The following is a 20629-nucleotide window of genomic DNA, read 5'->3' as shown; positions in this document are numbered from 1 at the left end:
TGCATAGGGGGAGGAAATATCCCCTGTCGATCGGTTACACCGGCCGTGAACCCTATAGCTAATTGATCATGTAAATGGAAAAATCCGTAATCAAAATCAGTGTGTAAAGAACGGTTTAAAATTGGTATGAAACACGTCAGACAGCATTTGACCCAATGACAGGTTGTATTGGCAAACTAAATAGTTAAAACAACCATAGAATTTGCAAAAAGCTAACTTTAAATGAGAATTGAAATCCCTGTAACATCAACTTGTTTGTCAGTAGCCTGACTCGATTAAAAAACTAGCTTATCACACGCAGAACAATCTCTTAAGTATCGAAGCAGTTGAGAGACATAAACACCACATGCAGAAGATAATGGAATGCTACATATATATGGGACATCGACGATGGAGAAACTGAAGTCATCCCGTTTGTTATAAAGTTAAGTTGTTAGTTTGCCGTTAACATATATGTTAAAAAAAAACTTCTGAGAACGACGCTGATGTGGAGGACTCTGTACATGTGTTGTCTATTATTTCGAGTTCACTGGGATATATCGAATCGGCATATGAATGAAAATGATTATTATTAAAGGGACATGGACACAATTTGAGCTGAATATTCTCAAATTTCATTTTTCCATTTTTAATGCTTACAATGCTTTCCTAAGATATTTCTTATGGTCAGCAAATATATGAATGTCAGATGTCGAGTTACTAAAGAGATACAGAGCTCACAATACTTTATTATGTAAACAAGGCTCGTACCACGCTTTTGTTTACATAGGTTAAATATACTAGTAAAAGTTTCGTTTAAAGTAGATTTTTCAATTTACAAGTTTATTTTGAATACAATTAAACATTTTCTAGACTTTGTCACATCTCATTTTGCTTTAAAATACTATTTTCTATTCAGCAATCTATATGTAAACAAAAACATGGCACGGACCTTATTTATATAACAAAGAATTGTGAGTGATGTATGTCACTTGGAACTTAATAACTGACATTGATCATAACGAATACATGTACCTTAGTTTAACTTTGTAAACATTAACAAGGATACCGCAAACGGTACAATATACGCCCGTCGGACAGTGAAATTCAACCTGGAAGTATATTGTGCACTCTGAATTGATACAACACACATTCTGAATAGGAAAGCCTTAAAGTGGGTCATGGTGCACCAATCCATCTGACATGTGAACTGATTATGTATTTCTCCGAGAGTGAGGTTGAAACAAAATGTCGGTGCAATATCTATCTATGATGATAAAAAGTCCAGGAAACCATTTGATCTACTTAGTTCTAAAGTAGGTCATGGTGCACCAATTAAGTTGAAATGTTAACTGATTATGTATTTCTCTGAAAGGGAGGTTGTGACTAAATTTCAGAGCAATACCTGTGACCATAACAAAAACAAAATCTGGAAAACTGTTTGACCTACTTCTACCCCTAAAGTACTGTAGGTCATTGTGCGCCAATCCAGCTGAAATGTTAACTGCACTTGTCTTCCTCCGAGAGGAAGCCACTAAATATCAGGGCAATATTTCTATCCGTAATGGAAAAAAAGCTCGGAAAACTGTCTGACCTATTTTCGTCCAAATGGTAGGTCAAGGATGGACCAATCCAGCTGAAATGCTATATGCACTTGCATTCCTCCAAGAGAAGGCCTATGACTAAATATCAGGGTAATATTTGTATCTGTAATGAATAAAGCCTGGAAAACTGTTTGACCTATCTTTAGCTGAAAAGTAGGTCATGGATGAACCAATCCAGCTGAAATGCAAACTGAACTTGTATTCCTCCAAGAGGAAGCCTTTGACTAAATTTCAGGGCAATAGCTGTATCCATAATCAAAAACTGCCCGGACATCTGTTTGACCTACTTTTAGTCCTTATGTAGGTCACAGACAGACCAATCCAGCTAAAATGCAAAATGATCTTGTATTCCTCTGAAAGGAAGCTTATGTGTAAATGGCAGGGCAATATCTGTATCTGTAACGAAAAAGTCCGAAAAACTGTTTGACCTACCTATAGCCCTAAAGTAGGTCAAGGATTAACCAATCCAGCTGAAATGCAAACTCACTCTTATCGATGTACGTCTAGCCCGATTCCGAGGATGGCGCAGATCCGGTTTTCTTGTAATAATATTGTTTGAAATAATCATGTTTTATTAACTTTGAATAATTACTGGTTTCGTACAAAGACAATAGAACAATCCCCAACTCTAATATTTAAATATTACGATTTGTATTAAACCTGTAGATTGGAAAAATATTCAGATTTCGTGTATGGAATGTGAAATTCCGGTTATTTGCAGAACATGAAAAATAAAAATTCACATATACCCCAGGCCTCGATCCAAAACACCTCTTAACTTTTTTACAGTATGTAGCTTGCTAAGTTACAATTCACTAATATTGATTGGATCGAGGCCTGGGGGCTATACTAATTTTTGGTGCATATTGTTGGAAATTATCAACTATTACAAAAATAACACAACTGTTATGGGTTCTGCATATTATAATTTCAATATGTGTGAATTTTCGCGCAAAAAACACACTGGATTTATAAAGAAGAAAGTCTAAGCTATTCCATATCATGATGGAATTTTGGAAAAGAAAAGATACTTTATTTTACTCAAAATTACAGGACCATATTTGGGTATTCGTGGCTCTTGTTCTTTGCGGGATCTTCTCGGGTGTACACAAAACAGAGTCTGAAGTATTATAAAAAATCTTACCCAGTGCGTATAATATCCGTAACACTACAAAGAGGTTTTTCTTTTCATGTAAAAGCTTTTGAATAGATCCTACCTCATAAGAATATAAAAGGAGGTCAGCTGATGTGAATGTTAAGGTGGCTCACTACACCCAGACATAGTTTTTCAAATCAGTACGATTTGATTTAATTATAAAAGATATGATGATATATAATAAAGTATATATGCCAAAAAGGCATAAAATATACAAATCTGGATAAAAACATGATTTTCAAAACAAATATTTCTTTACAAAGACTCTTGCGGATTTGAACTCGAGATCTGCGGTTCGCCAGCCCAATGCTTTAACCACTGAGCTACAATGATAGACAAACAAATCGATCGATACAAATAATTTCACAAAACATTTCAATCGCCATCTTGTGACGTGGTGTCATACAAAGTATAAGCTTTAGTGTAGTGAGCCACCTTAAGTTTAAGGTATTAAAATCTGTTCCTAAACTTCACGATGGAAGAGTATTGTGTATGAGCGTAACCAAGTCTAAACATTACAAATATATTTTACAAAAATTTAATATTTTCAATAATATCAATGATCTTGATCAAAATATATTTTGTTTGTTTTTTGACAATGGAAACAAGGTTTAAAGCATTGTTTCACCCAGTCCTGATCAAATAGAGTCGTTTGTATGTTCGTCCGGGATTATGTATGATACCTACATTAAGCATGTTAACACAAGAATAGATTTATAGAAAGCCTTACATACTTTCTATATTTTCAGATTTCATTCTAAATCTTCATGAAATTATGTATGTTTACCATTTCTAAGGCAGACGTTTCACAAAAAGAAAAAAGTTTAACTCAATTTTCTTGAGACACAAAATATTACAAGACAGCGCAAACACACAGAAGTCGTGTTATATATTCTACATGAGAAAAAAATATTTTGCTTTGGCCTTCAACTCGACATTTGAATATATCGATGACGATTTATCAATTAACAATAATCAATTTCATTCATGTATTGATTCAATATATCCCTGTGAACTCGAGATAAAAGAGACGACAGTCCTCTAAATCTGCTTCGCACTTAGATATTTTATTGAAAATAAATTTTAACGGTAAACTGGTGACAAACACGATGATTTCAGCATCTCCGCCGTCAACTTTCTAAATGTATCTTTGTAGTATTATTCCTTTATCACCTGCATATGGTGTTCATATCTCTCAACTGATCCGATAAACAAGAGCTTGTTCTGCGTATGATAAGTTTTTTAAAATCAAGACAGGCTACTGACAAACAAGTTGATGTTACAGGGGTTTCGACAGTCTCGTTTAAAGTCAGCATTTTGTAAATTATATGGCCTTTATAATGATCTAATTTGCCAATACAACCTAACATTGGGTCAAATGCTGTCTGGTGTGTTTCATACCGATTGTATGGCCGTTCTTGGCACAATAATTGTGACAACGGATTACTCCATTTATCTGATGAAGACATAGGGCTCACGACGGGTGTGACTGGTCGACAGGGGGTGCTTACTCCTCCTAAGCACCACATCTGGTATGTTTAGGGTTTGTGTTTGCCCAACTCTTAATTTGTATTCCTTGTGGGAGCTATGAGATTGATCAATGTTCACTTTTCACACTAACATACATGTATATGGGAATAACTTCTTTTGATTAAAGAGTTACAGGTCTCATAAATTGTCACTACTATATTAAAACTATATATGCCGTATTCTTTGGCTCTCACCATAGCAATGAAAAACATGCATTTCATATCAGGCTATATACATGTAAGTTATACACATTATGCACAATATGCAATTTAACTCCATCAGATTAAAAAGTAATCGAGCTAATTTCCTATTTGATTATGTATTCTCCTAGTCGGATAGTGAACGACCCATTTTGAAATATCTATCGACAAAGGTAAAGAACTAGAAGGCAACGTGAAAGCATGTACGGCCTGCAAGCTGTTGACGGGACACATTTAGCGATTTAGACATTCAGACGGAATTAAACAGGGTAGAGAGACCTTCGATGAACAATAGAAGGGGAGGATTTTATTTTATGTTTAACATGAAATCAACATTCAATACGACTATATACCGTAACTCGCATGGTATTTCTAAAATATTTTTCGTTTGCGCTTGTGCACAACCACCATAAACGGTAACATCACTCTTTCAAAAATATGCACTAGTAACTCGTCATTCTCTCCTTACATTCAGTAGAACAGTACATGGTACATGATTTGTCGAAAATCTTATAATTTTTCATAGTTTATCATACGTTGGTTTAGTTTTTAACATCAAACAAAATATTGTTTAACATGACACATATACTTTTAGTATCTTATAAATTTTAATCTAGATACTAAAACTTACCCGCTATCAAGCTGTTGTTCTGCATAACAGCCTCCGCGTTACCGATCGCGTCCGATGTAACGATCTTGTGTTTACAGGGGGGTACTCTTCTTTGTAACTATTTCAAATGCTCTACCTTACCGAGTGATTAACGTCAAAAATATTAAATTATTAGAGAAAATTCAGGCTACCATATATCTCACTGAATTTGCCATTGTTTAATAGCTCTTCTTTGCAAACAGACATAAATACCTTTCAAACAGAGTGAACATGATGCAAATTAAGACAAAATTTGTAAGGAATAACAAGTATGAAAGGGGAAGATAACGAAAAGTTATTAATTTCATAAGTATATATAATTAATGTCTGCTATAATGGAATTTCAAGGTACTTTGGCATATAGAGAATGCACCTTTGAAAGAAGACCAACCTGGCACAAAAACAAGAACTGATATATTTCATAGTTGTTGCGTACACAATATTGATGGAGAATCCATATTTAAGTTAATGTTAATGTAAATTATGCCATTTTCAGCACATGATTAAAAATTGGGGGGAAAACTCACAGATTAGTGTTCAAGGTTTCCGTCACCCATGATCCTGCCAGACAGCTTGGGTTGATACCACTGTATAACTGGTTCATGAAACGAGGACTTGCTGTAAAAAATATCGATTTGCTTCTGTATTGCTAAGATATTTCAAACAGAACATATACTTCTGTACGAAACTTGTACAGTACATGCACACATTTGGAATAATGCACGAATTTAAGCTTTGATGCTCTTTATTTCTTTAACAAGAAATAATTTGTAAGGTATTAAAGAACAATGATTGTTCAGAGTGTTACTAAATAATACGGAAGCCCGTTGAGGCCAATACATAGACCAATTTTTTTTTTACCGATGTTCTCTCTCTCTCTCTCTCTCTCTCTCTCTCTCTCTCTCTCTCTCTCCTATTTTCAATTCTAACGCGAGGATGCGTGTGTTTATCTGATCTGAGTTCCTCTTAGAATTAATTCAAAAGGATGGCATGCAAAGTGAGTATCGGTGGATGTACCAGCGATGTTTGCTAGTCAGATACAGTGTATCACGGTTGCCAGTAGCGGGACTCCTTTCTACCCTTGACCCAGATGGTATTGAATTGAGAATCGTCGCAGAAAATATTATGCAAAGAGACCTAATCATCTGTGACATGTCGAATCATTTAACAAAAAAGAAGTATGACATTTGCGGTTGTATTGATGGAAATCCCAGAAAAATAATATGGTCTGAAGTAACATTCTCGAGCAGCGATCCCTGCATTGTATCTGGAGTCTGTGAAACATTTCACCGGTTGAAACACTTACTGCATGTCCTAGAAACTTTCAGAGGGGATCGTGAAACAGAAAACAAGAATATACATGACATAGCTGAGATGCAGGGTGTTTTGACTGATCGTGGCTTGTTGTTTTTTTTGTTGTTTTTTTTTATATATGACCCAAGTACAGGTAAATAATTGAGGATGGAATGCTGCCAGTTTTGGATAGAAGTTTTCGGGTAAATAAGAGATGTTGGGGAATTCGTAGGAAGCATCTTAAATAAAAATTCTGTCCAATTTGTATTCATGAAATTTGTTCAGGTATATAATAAGTCTTATTTCGTTAAGGTTATAGATTGTTTGTAAAACATTTAATATGTAAAATATCTATAATTAACCAAAATATATCAAAGTCAGTGGAATTTAAATCCAAAGTACAAAAATGTGATTTCCTAGGAAGCACTTTTGGGAACCGGTATGAACAAGTCCAAGGTACACATTATTAATGTTAAATTGATCAATCTTTAAAGACTTTATTTTTAGAACATTGTAAATATTACATGTACATGTTATACGAAAATAAGATGATAATGAAATCCTTTGACAATATATTCTCGTACATTTGCTTGATATTGTACAAGATTGACCTTTGTTGTATATTAGTCATCTGCTCCGTACCCCCTCCGGAAAATTGCCAAATTGTAGATATTTCCTCCGGAAAAATTACTACACAGTAGGTGGCTGTATAGTAGGATTTTCTCACTTTTATGGCCAGGTTACTCCCTCAGAAAACCTACTGTATAGTAATTTTTCCCACCTTTTTCCACTCCGGGTGAAGAGGTATGGTGGACCATCCTCATACAAATTGGCTGACTGGAAAGTAGCTTTCCGTACCCGTTTAATTGGATTTTAGAATAAAATATCTATAATACGAAAACAAACTTTTGATACAAATGAAAATGGAATAATTTTATATAAAATTTTGATTTTTGAGTTATTAGTCATTATAAGTTTACTTTTTAAAATACAATTAATAAAACTTTATATGTTAATTGACATATAGGATCCGAATACACACAGAGAAAATATTCAATGTATCAATACCTTATTTGTATTAATTTCTATTTTGTTAAGGCAATTGGACCACATGTAAAACAAAATGAACTTAATCAAAATCAATTTAATTGGCAGGAACATATTGTAAACTTTCATATTCTACGAATCAAATCATTTATTTGGAATGTAGTCCTGCAACAAAATGAAAACAGTCAATGTTCAATAGCAACGACCAGTAATCATAAGTCATGACAACGCACTACATTATAATTTTGTCACACAAAAATGATCGATTTCTTTAAACAAACAAAAAAAAAACCCACCACACACACATTTTCTAGTTCAACTCTAACAGTCCTTGTATATGTAAAATTTCACTTGTTTTGGTTTTTTGATAATTTGCATGAAATTTCAAAGTACTCCTTGTCTTGTACAGGCATAAATTTCAACATGGACACAAAATCGTTCTTCTTCTCGGCTGATATTTGCGGAGTGTTCCTAACTGGTTTTACAGTTGGAGGACATGTGTAATCAGACAAACGGGTACTCTTGCGTGTGGAATCTCTTGTTTCTAAACCCTGAATTGACACCGTTGTTCCTTCATCTTTAAGAGAAAGCTTGTATTCGACATGCAATAGTTTTATGTTTTCAAGACCGAGATATTTCAGTTTTGTTAATGGTTTTTGTGTGCATTTCAGTGAAATATTGGCATTTCCGTAACCGTTAAACTTCTCTTTGAGAAGCTGTAAAACCACAGAACTTTGAGGTCGAACTTTTTTCAGAATCCGCACAAGACTCACTGGACTGAATATTTCAGATATTTTCAACATTTTCTCAATATGACTGTGAATATTGTCAACTTCTTGAATTGCGGAGTGTCCTGGGGTGCAAAATTTTTGCTCAATCTGCTTAATGCTAGGTCGTGCCTCCATGAATTTCTTCAGGGCAAGCATCATCAGAGAATTTCTATTCTGGGCAACACAGGAATCAGACCATAAAACCAAATGTTGCAAACCAGGATTTTCTAGCACAACACTTTCTAGAATAGCAACAAGAGCACTAACAATTTCATTCCCACCTCTTCCTGCAACACTTTCAGGCCACACAGCAGAGTAAGCCCTTTTCTTTTTTGATATAGCACAATGAGCTATGAGATTATAGACGTTTAATTTTCTTTTGTAGAAGAAGTTCGAGATGTTAGCTCTAGAACATATTAGCACATTTTGTAGGTCAAAACAGATAACTGCTTTTGTATCTTCTACAAGTTTTTGATCTTTGTCTCTTTCCTCACGCGTTTCTATTTTGTCTCTCATGTGCTGAAAATGTTTTACTTGCAGTACGTCATGTACCACACTTCCTTTGGCCTGTGCTTCAAATTTCATGCAAAGATCACATCTAATTTTTGGAGGGACATGACAATCCAAATTGAATTCAGTGTTGAATATTTTTCTGTACAAATGGGACTTGGCAGGAACAATATCCTCTTCTTGACATTTCTCAACGTACAAGTTGTACATCCAGGACAAACTGAGTTCTGGCTTCTATCACTAAAATAATTCTGGGCAGCTCTTTTGTGTAAGTGCTCTATCCTTTTTTGACTAATGTCTAATGTTCCTAGTTAGAATTGCTAGCAAACCCTAGCTTTTATGTGTTCTTAAAACGTCACTGCCCTAAAGAGTGCATAGACTGGTGAAAGGCTTTACATAATATAATAGATGTATTGATATTAAAACATCAAACGATAGGACTAATTTGGACCTATCCTAAAGTCAAAACCCTAGGTTATGAAATTCACCATTTTTTGTACATCTTTTTTCTGCTATTCCTAAGTATGCATTTAAATTTTATACAGCATCAGCAAACTTACACATAAATACTATATACTAAGTTTGGCCCCCACCCTGGGGTCAAAACCCCTACACTGGGGATCATCAAATTTACAATTTTGGTAAAAGACTACCTGCTCTGTCTAGATATCCATATATAGTAAGTTTGGTCCCACCCTGGAGTCAGAACCCCTACCCCGGAGATCATGAAATTTACAATTTTTGGTAGAGGCCGTCCTGCTCTACATAACTATGTATTTAGTTTTTCTTAAACATGTGCAGTTCTAGAGAAGAAGATTTTTGAAAATTGGTCAATTTTGGGCAGTTTCTGCCCTGTCTCTAAGGCCCTAGGAGTGCAAGAATCCTGATAATTACAACTTATGTCCCCCTTGTTCCAAACCTGCTTCATACCAGATTTGAAAAGAATTGGAAAGGTAATTATTAAGAAGTTAAAATTATCTATTGTACACACATTTAAGAACTGACTATTTTGGCTCCACCCTGATACCAAAACCCCTACCCCCTGGGATCATCAAATTTACAATTTTGGTAAAGGACTACCTGCTCTTTCTAAATGTTCATTTAGTTTTAATTTAGTATCAATAGCACTAAAGAAGATGTTATTTAAGTGTTTACACATAAACACTATATACCAAGTTTGGCCCCACCCTGGGGGTCAAAACTCCTACCCGGGGGTTCATGAAATTTACAATTTTAGTAGAGGCTTTCCTGCTCTACATCACTGTGCATTTGGTTTTTCTTACACATGTGTGGTTCTTGAGAAGATTTTTTTAAAATGGTCAATTTTGGGCAGTTTTTGCCTCGCCCTAAGGACCCCAGGGGTGCTGGAGTCTGACATTTACAATATATGCCCCCTTGTTCCAATGATGCTTCATATCAGATTTGAAAAGAATTGAAATGGTAGTTATTTTAAAAGAAGAAGTTAAAAAATGTTCAATTGTTAACGCACGACGGACGAGACATTGGACGGCAACAAATTGCAATAGGTCACCTGAGTTTACTTAAAAACTGATGTAAATATATACATTTGTATTTGGGACATCTAAACTTTTGATTTTCGAAACAATACACGATATATTGAATATTTAGTACATGTCCAAAGTCTAACCTGTGTAAAAATATTTTAATCCACTTTTTTCTAAAAGATCTTTATTTCTATAACAAAACAAATTGTAAGTTTCAATCGATCAAAAATCGTGTCCATACCCATTTAACCCCATATCACAGCTGGTACATGTACATGCCACCTTTAGTAAAAACTTACCCTGTAGAATCTGAGAATATGTTGAAAATGAACCAATGCTAACGAACAACGCTTACACAGATCGCAATAACAAAGCCAATATGTCCCTACCCGTTTTCACACTGTGGTTCATCACATTTTCACAGATTTTCAATATCACATCGTACGCCACAGGGTCTTTCCCAATCTCAAAATCCAGTGACCTCTACAAAGACAAATATGGTAATTTCTAAAGAGAGAGAAAGATACGGACAAAGAGATATAGATAATGGTGATCTTTGACAGATCCTGCAGTTGTGTGCCTAATCGAAATCTATGTTTAAAAAAGTTTGCTCTGTAATTTAAACATTTTCCCCGAGAATACAAGGTATTTTGCCTTGTAAAAACGGCTTACCTCGTGTTTCTAGATATCCCTAAAATATTTTTAGAATTGAATGACTGTTGGTTTAAGTATGTGTTTACAATAGTTTTCAATAATAAAATCGCAAGGATTAAGAAGCCCGTTGATATATCTCTTAATTGAATTCTTACCAAGAAATGTTTTGAAAAAAAATCATGCCTTGAAACCCAGTCTGCATCATGGTACAAATATGTATATTAATTTGAGTTATTCTATGTGTACATGTAACAATGGAATGTAATCCTTGTTTTGTAAATGTCACCGTATACAAAATATCATTCGTTGATCCATGTTCTTTAAAAAGTTATTGGACTATACTTTCATGGCAAAATGTTGATAACCTTATTTTCCTCGATGAAATCGCACGAGTATCTGAATCTCATACCGTTAATTTCCTGTATCCTTCTCATTATGTTTCCCAAACGAAATTTGGAAACATTTTGTTCTCACTCTGTTTTATATCATTAAAGTCTTCCGTTTTTCAACGAAAGATCTTATTGTTACATTATTTTTCTCTATCATTAAAGGACACATCTCATGTTTTCAACGTATACAAAATTATATGCATTTGTCTTCCTTATGCTTGTAGTAATTAACTCTAATAGTTCGTTCGCCGAAATATTGCGATAATTAACCACAATACAGTTAATTTTGCTATTTTACGGGTAAAGCGTGCGCCGATTGATGATGGGCGTTGAAGCAGACAGGAATTGTTATGTAATACATATACACATACCTGTGACCGTGGGTTTTTTTTTTCAGTCAATAATGTTAAATAGCTCTCTCTCTCTCTCTCTCTCTCTCTCTCTCTCTCTCTCTCATTTTATAAAGAGTTTGCTAATGCAAGTCTTTAAATCCTTTTCCTACTTTAATATTTGTGTTATACATGTTTTCTTAAAACATTTGTACAAATACATGTATAAAATTTAAATTCCTGAAAAATTATTTATGAAGCCACCAATATGTGATTGATACTGACAGGGATAATCAATTTTCGTTAAGTTAGTTTTGCCGTTTTACGGGTAAAGCGTATTAAATTTTATATACACATGCATCTATGGCAATCTATCATTGTATTGAATGTATGGTTCAATAAATGGAAAATGAGAAGCTTTTGAAATATGTGACAAGTCGGTTATCTTCTAGCATCCTCGTAAAATTCACATTATCAAAGAGATGAGCGGTCCTTCTCTCTGATTATCCCTGGCAGTATCTATCACATGTTGGTGGCTGTATAACACAAATATTAAAGTTGGAAACGGATTAAAGACTTGCATTAGCAAACTCTTTATAAAATGAGAGAGAACTATTTAACATTACTGTCACAGGTATTTGTTACATAACACTTCTCGTCTGTTTCAATGCCCCAGACATCGATCGGCGCACGCTTCGCCCGTGAAACAGCAAAAGTAACTTCACAAAAACTGAATTATCCCTGTCTTGTTTCTATTGTGTAATTCTGATGTTAGTACCGCCCATGCGATAACAAGATGGAAGGAGCTCGTTTGATGATAACCAGATACAATACCTGAACAACAAAAGAAAATCACTGTAAATATGTGACAAATTTAAATATAAGGCCAACGTTTTTTATGTTTCGTTAACCAAGATAAATAACTGACGCAGTTTAGCATTACTGACATTTATATGAGTCGTCCTTTACTTAATAAACGATTTTCCTATTTGGAATGATGAATACTACAATATTTTCATAGACCTGTGCATTCATATTACACAACAACCCTTTTACATATGGCATTACTTTAAAACTCACTGTTCTGGCATGACTGCAGCGCCTTTAATAGATGTCATCAGTTCATTTGCCTTTGTTTGATAATTCGAGTGTTTAGCTTTGCCTAAATATCATATGACAGTTCCTACATGAGTTTTTATATTTACTTTTTAAAAGTCAAACTGTGTAACAAATCTTTTCCTCCCTGGACCTATTTTTACTTATTGTATGCTGTGCATTTGTGTCCTTTTTTCTTGTAGTGTTTGTTTAGCTTTTCGTCAGCCACATTACGGTTTGAAAATCCTGTGCACACAGGAACATGTTAGTGTAAACAAACGGAAGTATAATGATCTCGGAATAAATTCCCTTTCTTTAAGTAACTTGCAAATATTAGAAGTTATGATGAAAATGACTAATATTTCTTATAATATATGTATCACATTTAACCACCCCCCCCCCCCCTCTTGAAGAGAACGACCCCAAAAAAATGAAAAGCCAAAAAAAAAAAAAATAGATTAGAAAAATATTGGACTTGAACTCGGAATGTCTGGTTTGAGTGTAAGATTACGAGCACCTAAACCACTAGGCCACCGAGGCATGTGAGTTTAAAGGTTAAACGTTTGACAGGCTACTAAATCTCAAGGTAAATTTTGAGAACGATTTTTTCATATTTTATCCATTTTCAACAAGAGGGCCAATTTAAACCAAATTTCCTCAAACGGACTTATATACAGTCATAATCAAATAAAACAATTTCAGTGTTTTATTTTTGGTTTAGGGTGGCCTTTTGCAACAGTTTGCAATTTTTTTTATGCCCATTACGTTACATCTACTATATACTCTATATAATCACGGTGATGTTTATGCTTATCAAATCTTTATTAAGTAATTTGGGTAAACACAAGTATAAACTGACATTGTATAGTAGAATATTTGTAAAAAAAATTATATTCAAGGAAAAGGTATTTATGTAGGCGAAATTGCATACCAAGTGCGCTATACCCCTTTCTCGACATCCAGTATACAAACACCTGTGTTATTCCCACCACCCGTCGGTACATTGTTTCACGGCACGTGCTGCACAAGTTCATCAAATAAAAGGGTCATGAACTACGACAATCACATGCCAGGAATTTCAGTTTGAATAGCAGCTCAAAGAAATGTGTACCATAAGCAGTGGGTTTTTTTAATCTATGGTTTCAATTGTAATTAGCAATAGGTGATTAAGATCTGCCATATACATGTTTACATGTAGTCTTGAACTATCACAAAGTATATAGTAGACAACGATTGAAATAAAAATGTAGACGTTTTCTCGTTAATCAGTGACTCACAAACTTGCCCGTCTTCTGAATGAAAGTTGTAAAATAAATGTACTAGGTTTTGGTCAGTTGTAACAGCACGCGGGTAAAATTCATCTCATCTCCGCTAGCCGTAAGAAAAATTTAACATGTAAAGAAAACAAATTGGGAAATAAAACAAGAGGCTCACAGGCCTTATCGGTCACCTGAATACTAGTGAAAAAGCATCACTACTTCCATGGGCTATGCAATCTAGAAAAAATTTCTGTTCTGAATATCTAAGCTGAATTCTAATGTTCAGCAACAGTATAAAACAAGATGTGGTCTTAAAACTTCACTGCCTTCAAAAGTGCATACATTGATGAAAGGCTATAAATAATAAGTGTATTAACATTAAAACATCAAAACATATGACTAATTTGGACTCATCCTGAAGTCATAACCCTGGGTTTTGATTGAAATTATCAATTTTTGTACATCCTTTTCTGCTATTCCTAAGTATGTATTTAGATTTTATACAGTATCAGCAAACTTACACACACACACACATATATATACATACTATGTACTAAGTTTGGATCCACCCTGGGGTCTGAATCCTTACTCTGGGGATCATCAACTTTACAATATTGGTGAAAGATTACCTGCTCTATCCATTTAGTTTCAATTTAGTATGAACAGCACTAAAGAAGATGTTATTTAAGTGTTTTACACACAAACACTATATATTTAAGTATTTTACACATAAACACTATATAACAAGTTTGACCCCGCCCTGGGGTCAGAACCCCTACCCAAGGGATCACGAAATTTACAATTTTAGTAGAGCCCTAATTCCTGCTCTCCATCACCATACATTTAGTTTTTCTTAATTTTGGGAAGTTTTTGCTCCGCCCCTAAGGCCCCATGGGTGCAGGAATCCTAAAATTTACAATGTATATCCCCCTTGTTCCAAAGATGCTTCATACCAAATATGAAAAGAATTGGAATGATAGTTATCAAGAAGAAGTTAAAAATGTCTATTATTCACACATTTAATAACTGACCATTTTGGCCCCACCCTTATACCAAAATCCCTTCCCCTGGGATCATCAAATTAACATTTTTGGTAAAGGACTACCTGCTCTTTCTAAATTTCTATTTAGTTTCAATATAGTAGCAACAGCACTAAAGAAGATGTCATTTAAGTGTTTTACACATAAACACTATATACCAAGATTGGTCCCGTCCTGGGGTCAGAACCCCTACCCCAGGGATCATGAAATTTACAATTTAGGTAGAGGCCTTCCTGCTCTACATCACCATGCATTTAGTTTTTCTTACACATGTCCAGTTCTTGAGAAGAATATTTTTGAAAATTTGTCAATTTTGGGCAGTTTTTGCTCCACCCCTAAGGCCCCAGGAGTGTTGGAGACCTGAAATTTACAATTTATGTCCCCCTTGTCACAATGATGCTTCATATCAGATTTGAAAAGAATTGGAATGGTAGTTATTTTAAAAGAAGAAGTTAAAAATGTTAAATTGTTAACGCACGACGACGGACGACAACCAATTGCAATAGGTCACGTTTACTCAGGTGACCTAAAAAAGGTCAGAATGAAAGGGAGTGGATAATTAATCAGAAAGAAATTGTACTTTCAAGATTTATAATGAACGTTTTAAACTCCCCGTTTCTGCATACATTCATGTATATCATAATCTATAAATACCAATGTTCTCTCTGTCTCTCTCTCTCCCGTTCTCTCTCTCTCTCTGCTGTTTTCATTATTTAATGCATCTAGATTTTAAAATGATTTCATATAGAAATTCAAAATTTTGATAATTGATAGCGTATATGAATAGAAGCAACTAAAATGCAAATCGTTAGGTCATTTTTGTTTATATTAATAGTAGTCTTTTTTTTTTTTTTTTATCATGAACTAGATGCATTTTAAATATTGATTACATGCACGTAGATTCGGAAGGGGGGATATGAAAGCTTGAAAGTTCAAAATTTATCCTTGTAGCGCCCTAGTCCCTACCCACTGCACGATTTAGAAATTGAAGTCGGAAGGTGAAATTGAGACAGTTTGAGCGGATGAAGACTCCTACCCCTCCCCCACCCCCACATGCACACAATTTAAGGTTTTCATAATCGGACAATTTAAGCACCTTTTTTCTGTTATCTTATTGCTTGTCAAGAATTTTACACAAATCAACCGGCAACATACCCCTTCTGATACATTGAAAATATAAGTAATGTTAGCACGGGGCTCTATAAAGTTCAATCTGCAGTTTGGTCATACTTCATCATTCAGTAACTTTTTTTAAATAAAAAAAATATTTGTCGGGTTGTATGATCTATGACTATAAAAATGGCCTGTGTATAATTTGTACATTCCATGCAAATTCGAAGGGGTTTTCGCCTCAATAGAACAATGGCCTACGTTTTTCATAACGCTATGCGAGTTATTTCCCCCTGATTACAAAGGGCGCGCAGCAAATTGCGGTGCCACATAAGTAATAAATAGGAAATTTACAATTTTTGATTGCAATCAATTGCCAGTTAGGGAATTTTTCTAAGAATTAAGTGTAATGACTTAAAAATAGTATAATTAAACAAAATATCTTAGTCACTACATGTAATTACATTTTATGTGTCGATCCCTTGTGTGGTTTTCTCGCAAGCAATGCATGGTCAGATGTAATAAGTATGTAAATAATACCTAGTCCTCGGCTTCATGATGTCCTTAGTACATCAGCAATTATTCATGATTAATTTTTATCAATATTTTCGATAACCAAAATACAAAAACAAAACAACATGCAATACGATATGCCTAAAAACACATGTAAAACCAACGCATACCTGTATACATTATCAATTTATCGTTCCACACTGAACAAAACTACTTGTTGCTAAATGTACACTAGGTGCCAATAAATAAAGAATGTTTTAAAATTATCTCGAATTGTATGTCTAGTGTAATTTTTGTTAAAAATTTTGGTCCAGTGTGAGCCCTGAAAATATTGGTTTTTTCGCGTGTGATTCAATCTTTTGAAAGTCAGATTTTGTGTACATCAACTCACACCTCTTCTTGCACTTCAATTACTCAAATTAGAACAAAAACTAGAGCAAAGCTCGTTGCAAAGCAACGAGAGGTCTTCCGTCGGAGCTGTGTGACATAAAAACCTTGAACTTGACCATATGTCCTTGGGTCAGGTCCTAATGCAGCCTCAATTAACATGAAAATCTGTTGTAAGTATGAAATCTAAATGTTTCTTCATTACAGCATATGGTCAGGACAGGGTTTGTATTTTCAAAAAAGTGAACTTGACAATATGAGCATGGGTCAAGGCCAGGACACTTTCTTTGATCATATGGAAACTTTTCTTTCAGTATTAATTAAAATTTGCCATTAGTTAGATCTATTAAGACTCTAATCAATTTTTAACTTTTAGACCTTTAGAAATGGTGCAAATGACCTTACATCAAGATTATTTATGTTATTGTCATTAATAATCTTTATGTGAAGATTGAGCTTACGGTGTATTTTTAAAAGTTGCGGTCTGGGCACATTTGCACGGATAGGCGGACTTGGTGATATCTTAAACTTTGTTTGCTGGAACTATAATTAGTGTTCGGTAATATTGCTATCTGTTCTTCCGGCTCGAAGAGACAGTCTCTTTTGTTAGATTGTCAGATATTAATGGGAAGGTTTTATGAAAAGTAGTGTTTTATGATGTGGATATCATAAAAACATTGCTTTTCACCAAGGTGCAATGGGCAATAACGGTGACGGTTTTCCATTGAAATGCAACCTGTTTTTGGACCGATAAAATGCTGAAAATTGTAAATGATGTTGTTTTTCATCCTTGGATATATGTAACATCATCCCCCCTCCCCCGACAAAAATGGTCATCCTGCTTTCCCAAAGCATCCACAGATACAGAACAGGGAACAGTGGTCAGAAAGAGGACTAATATTGGTTTGTTTCAGACCATACTTCGATGCGTCGAGTCAAAGCACCTTATCCTGCTTGGTTGTTTTTTTTTCTTTGAGTTCACCCTCGTGATTTTATGATTTATTTCAGATTTTTTGCGTCTTTACTGATCTTTGAAAATGTTGATATCTTTGGGTTTCTACGCTGCGGTTAGGGGCTTAAGTCTCGAAGCCCGCGTAGCAGTTTGTAGGCAGAAAGATAGGGGGTTGTGCATAATGCAGATTGAGAGGGCACGGTCGTAAATTGAGGCTTTTGTATTCTTTTGTAAAGCGTATATTGGCAAAATTAGTGGGTAGTAGGGACTTCAACTTGCTGTGCATCCTCCTTTCACCCATGCCTGTGACTAGAAAGTCATGAACTGACGTTTGTCAATTTCGATTTTCTAAACTCTTGTTTTATTTATTAGTGTTCATATCTATTACAGAATTTTGTTACAAATCGTATACATTTATATGTGGTGTTGAGGTTGTATTTATAAGATGTATAATTCATATTATATATCATTTTGTCCTAAAGGAAGGGTAGAACCTAAATCAGAACTTGTCTCACAAACTCTGCACCCTGATAAATCAATAGTTATTCATTATTTGATATAAAAACTTATCGTCAATTCATTGTACTGAAACATTGCAGGTATAGTAAATTGTCAGCAGCTCCAGTTTCTAACGATGTTCAAAAATATTTTGATCCTTTATAAGAGCATAAAATCCGACTTGACCAATAGAATGTTTCAAATCACATTGAAAATGCTCCCGCGGCGCCAAACAAAGTAAACAAAATCGAGTTTTTTTCCTTATGTTTGTTTGTATGTTGTTTTTTCGGAAGGGGGGGGGGACTGGTGTCCATACAGCACGAGTTCATGATAACTCATGCATTAAATATTTATTGATTGCTTTCAAACACTTTGTTACTTTTTCTATAAAACACATTCCCATATCTGTTATTAATGGTGTTAGTTTCTCAATGATTTAATTTATTATACATATTGTCAAATTTACTCTAATTTTCTATGGGTGATTATTTAGAAGAAAGTACTGCATAATTAGTAATTTGCTTTGAAAGTGTGGAATGATGGTTTGTACTATATTTGCAGCTTACGTTATTTTCATCTTATTTAATCGAAGCGTTTGTTTATAGTTCGGTTAGATTTATAGCCGATCTCCTTGAAAACGTTGTTTTGAAAATGATAGCGTGTTTCAGTTAGAAGTATAATTATTTCTACCAAAAAATCTTTGACAAGCAAAAAAAAAAAGAAAAAAAAAAAAAAAAAAGAAAACGGACAATTTCCCAAAGTCAAAAATCCTATTTCGGGGGTGGGGGGGGGGGGGGTGGGGTGGGGTGGGGTAGGTTCCAACTTTTCTGTACACCAAAAAATTTGTTCTTTACATAACATTAGCGCATTTCACTACAAAAGTGGGGGGGGGGGGGCAACAGGCCTTCCAATGACCATTTTCATAGTAAATTAACAGTAAAACGTTAGGTTTCCTGCCCCCCCCCCCCCCCGGGTTTTACGTGCCTGGAAAGGGCATGACCGTAAATTAACGATCTGTATTGTATACTGTCAAGCATATGTTGGCAAAAATATTGGAGGGTGGGAACTGGAACTTCCTGTCCTTCCACTAATCATTTGAAAAATCCGATTTTATTAAAAACATAATTTTCTGTAAATCGTTGTGTTTGCAAATTACATTAAAACGGTAATGTTTTTGTGTGTACATGTATTGCCGCTGATCGCTGGTACACATGCGATGGCTCCGAACTCGGGCAATCGAGCCATGGGTTACGTAATTGTAAACAAGAACAAACCCCGGTGTGTATGTAAAATGCTTGCAGTTAATGACTGAATGAAATGAGACTGATTCGATGTGGATTTCTGATGATTTTCTATACATGTTTAGAGTTGGTATAATCATGATAAGAACCCGTGATTTAAAAAATAAAGTTTATAAATTATTTGTTATGCTTACAAAAAGGATCCATTTTTTTCACTTTGTAGAGAATGCAGAAAGCTTGTGTATCAACTGGCTAAAGTAGAGTTAAATCACAGATTGCTTGTCCACATGTGATGAATCTCCAAAATTAAACACAATAAGACGCTTGAGATGTATATATATATTTGGGGCGCTCTTGCCTTTTTCATTTCACTTATAAAAACCGCATCTACTTGCACGCATGATTGTATTTAGATGAAATGAAATGAACCGACAAATAAATCCTTCTGTATGCAGACAATTATAAGTTAATAAAACTTAAAACTACTTCATTTTATTTAGTACGATTTTTTCTGACAATTAGAAACGTCACATACCCTTACCGTAAACTTATTGTGAGGAAAATGACAAACCGATAAATAATCAGGAAAATTGTGTAGGTTTTTTTTAAATGTATGTATAACTTGACACAAATATTATGAGGTCCATTGATCACTAACTCGAAATGTTTGCGGTAGCATCTTTACAATTACTTTATAATTGAAATAAAACATAATATAATTGTTAATTAAGTATGATATAATGTAAAAGGATTCAAAATGATTTCAAACATAATTTTCCAGTAATTGATGTGTTTATTTATGCGATGGACGAAAGCCGAGTTAGCTTCGATGTTTTTGTTTTGATTATGCAAGCTTGTCACTCTGGCCACCTGCGAGCGAGGCGAGAGTTGGGTTACATAACTGTATAAACAACGCTGA

The 20629-nt window shown here is 34.6% G+C and overlaps 1 protein-coding gene across 1 annotated transcript in view; it reads right to left on the bottom strand.

The window, feature by feature from the left end:
• The window catches only part of LOC125646540 (cysteine sulfinic acid decarboxylase-like), a 152536-nt gene that overhangs the window by 83070 nt on the left and 48837 nt on the right, over positions 1-20629 (bottom strand). The window contains exons 4-5 of the mRNA XM_048872888.2: positions 10633-10726; positions 5646-5736 (exon numbers count right to left, since the gene is read on the bottom strand). Of these exons, the coding sequence (XP_048728845.1) occupies positions 5646-5736; positions 10633-10726 (185 nt within the window). The remainder of the gene's footprint in view (positions 1-5645; positions 5737-10632; positions 10727-20629) is intronic.

Source organism: Ostrea edulis, chromosome 6 (genome assembly GCF_947568905.1).
Source record: "Ostrea edulis chromosome 6, xbOstEdul1.1, whole genome shotgun sequence".
Taxonomy (NCBI): domain Eukaryota; kingdom Metazoa; phylum Mollusca; class Bivalvia; order Ostreida; family Ostreidae; genus Ostrea; species Ostrea edulis.
The sequence above is the reverse complement of the archived record's forward strand: the minus strand, read 5'-3'. Positions and strand labels throughout refer to the sequence as shown.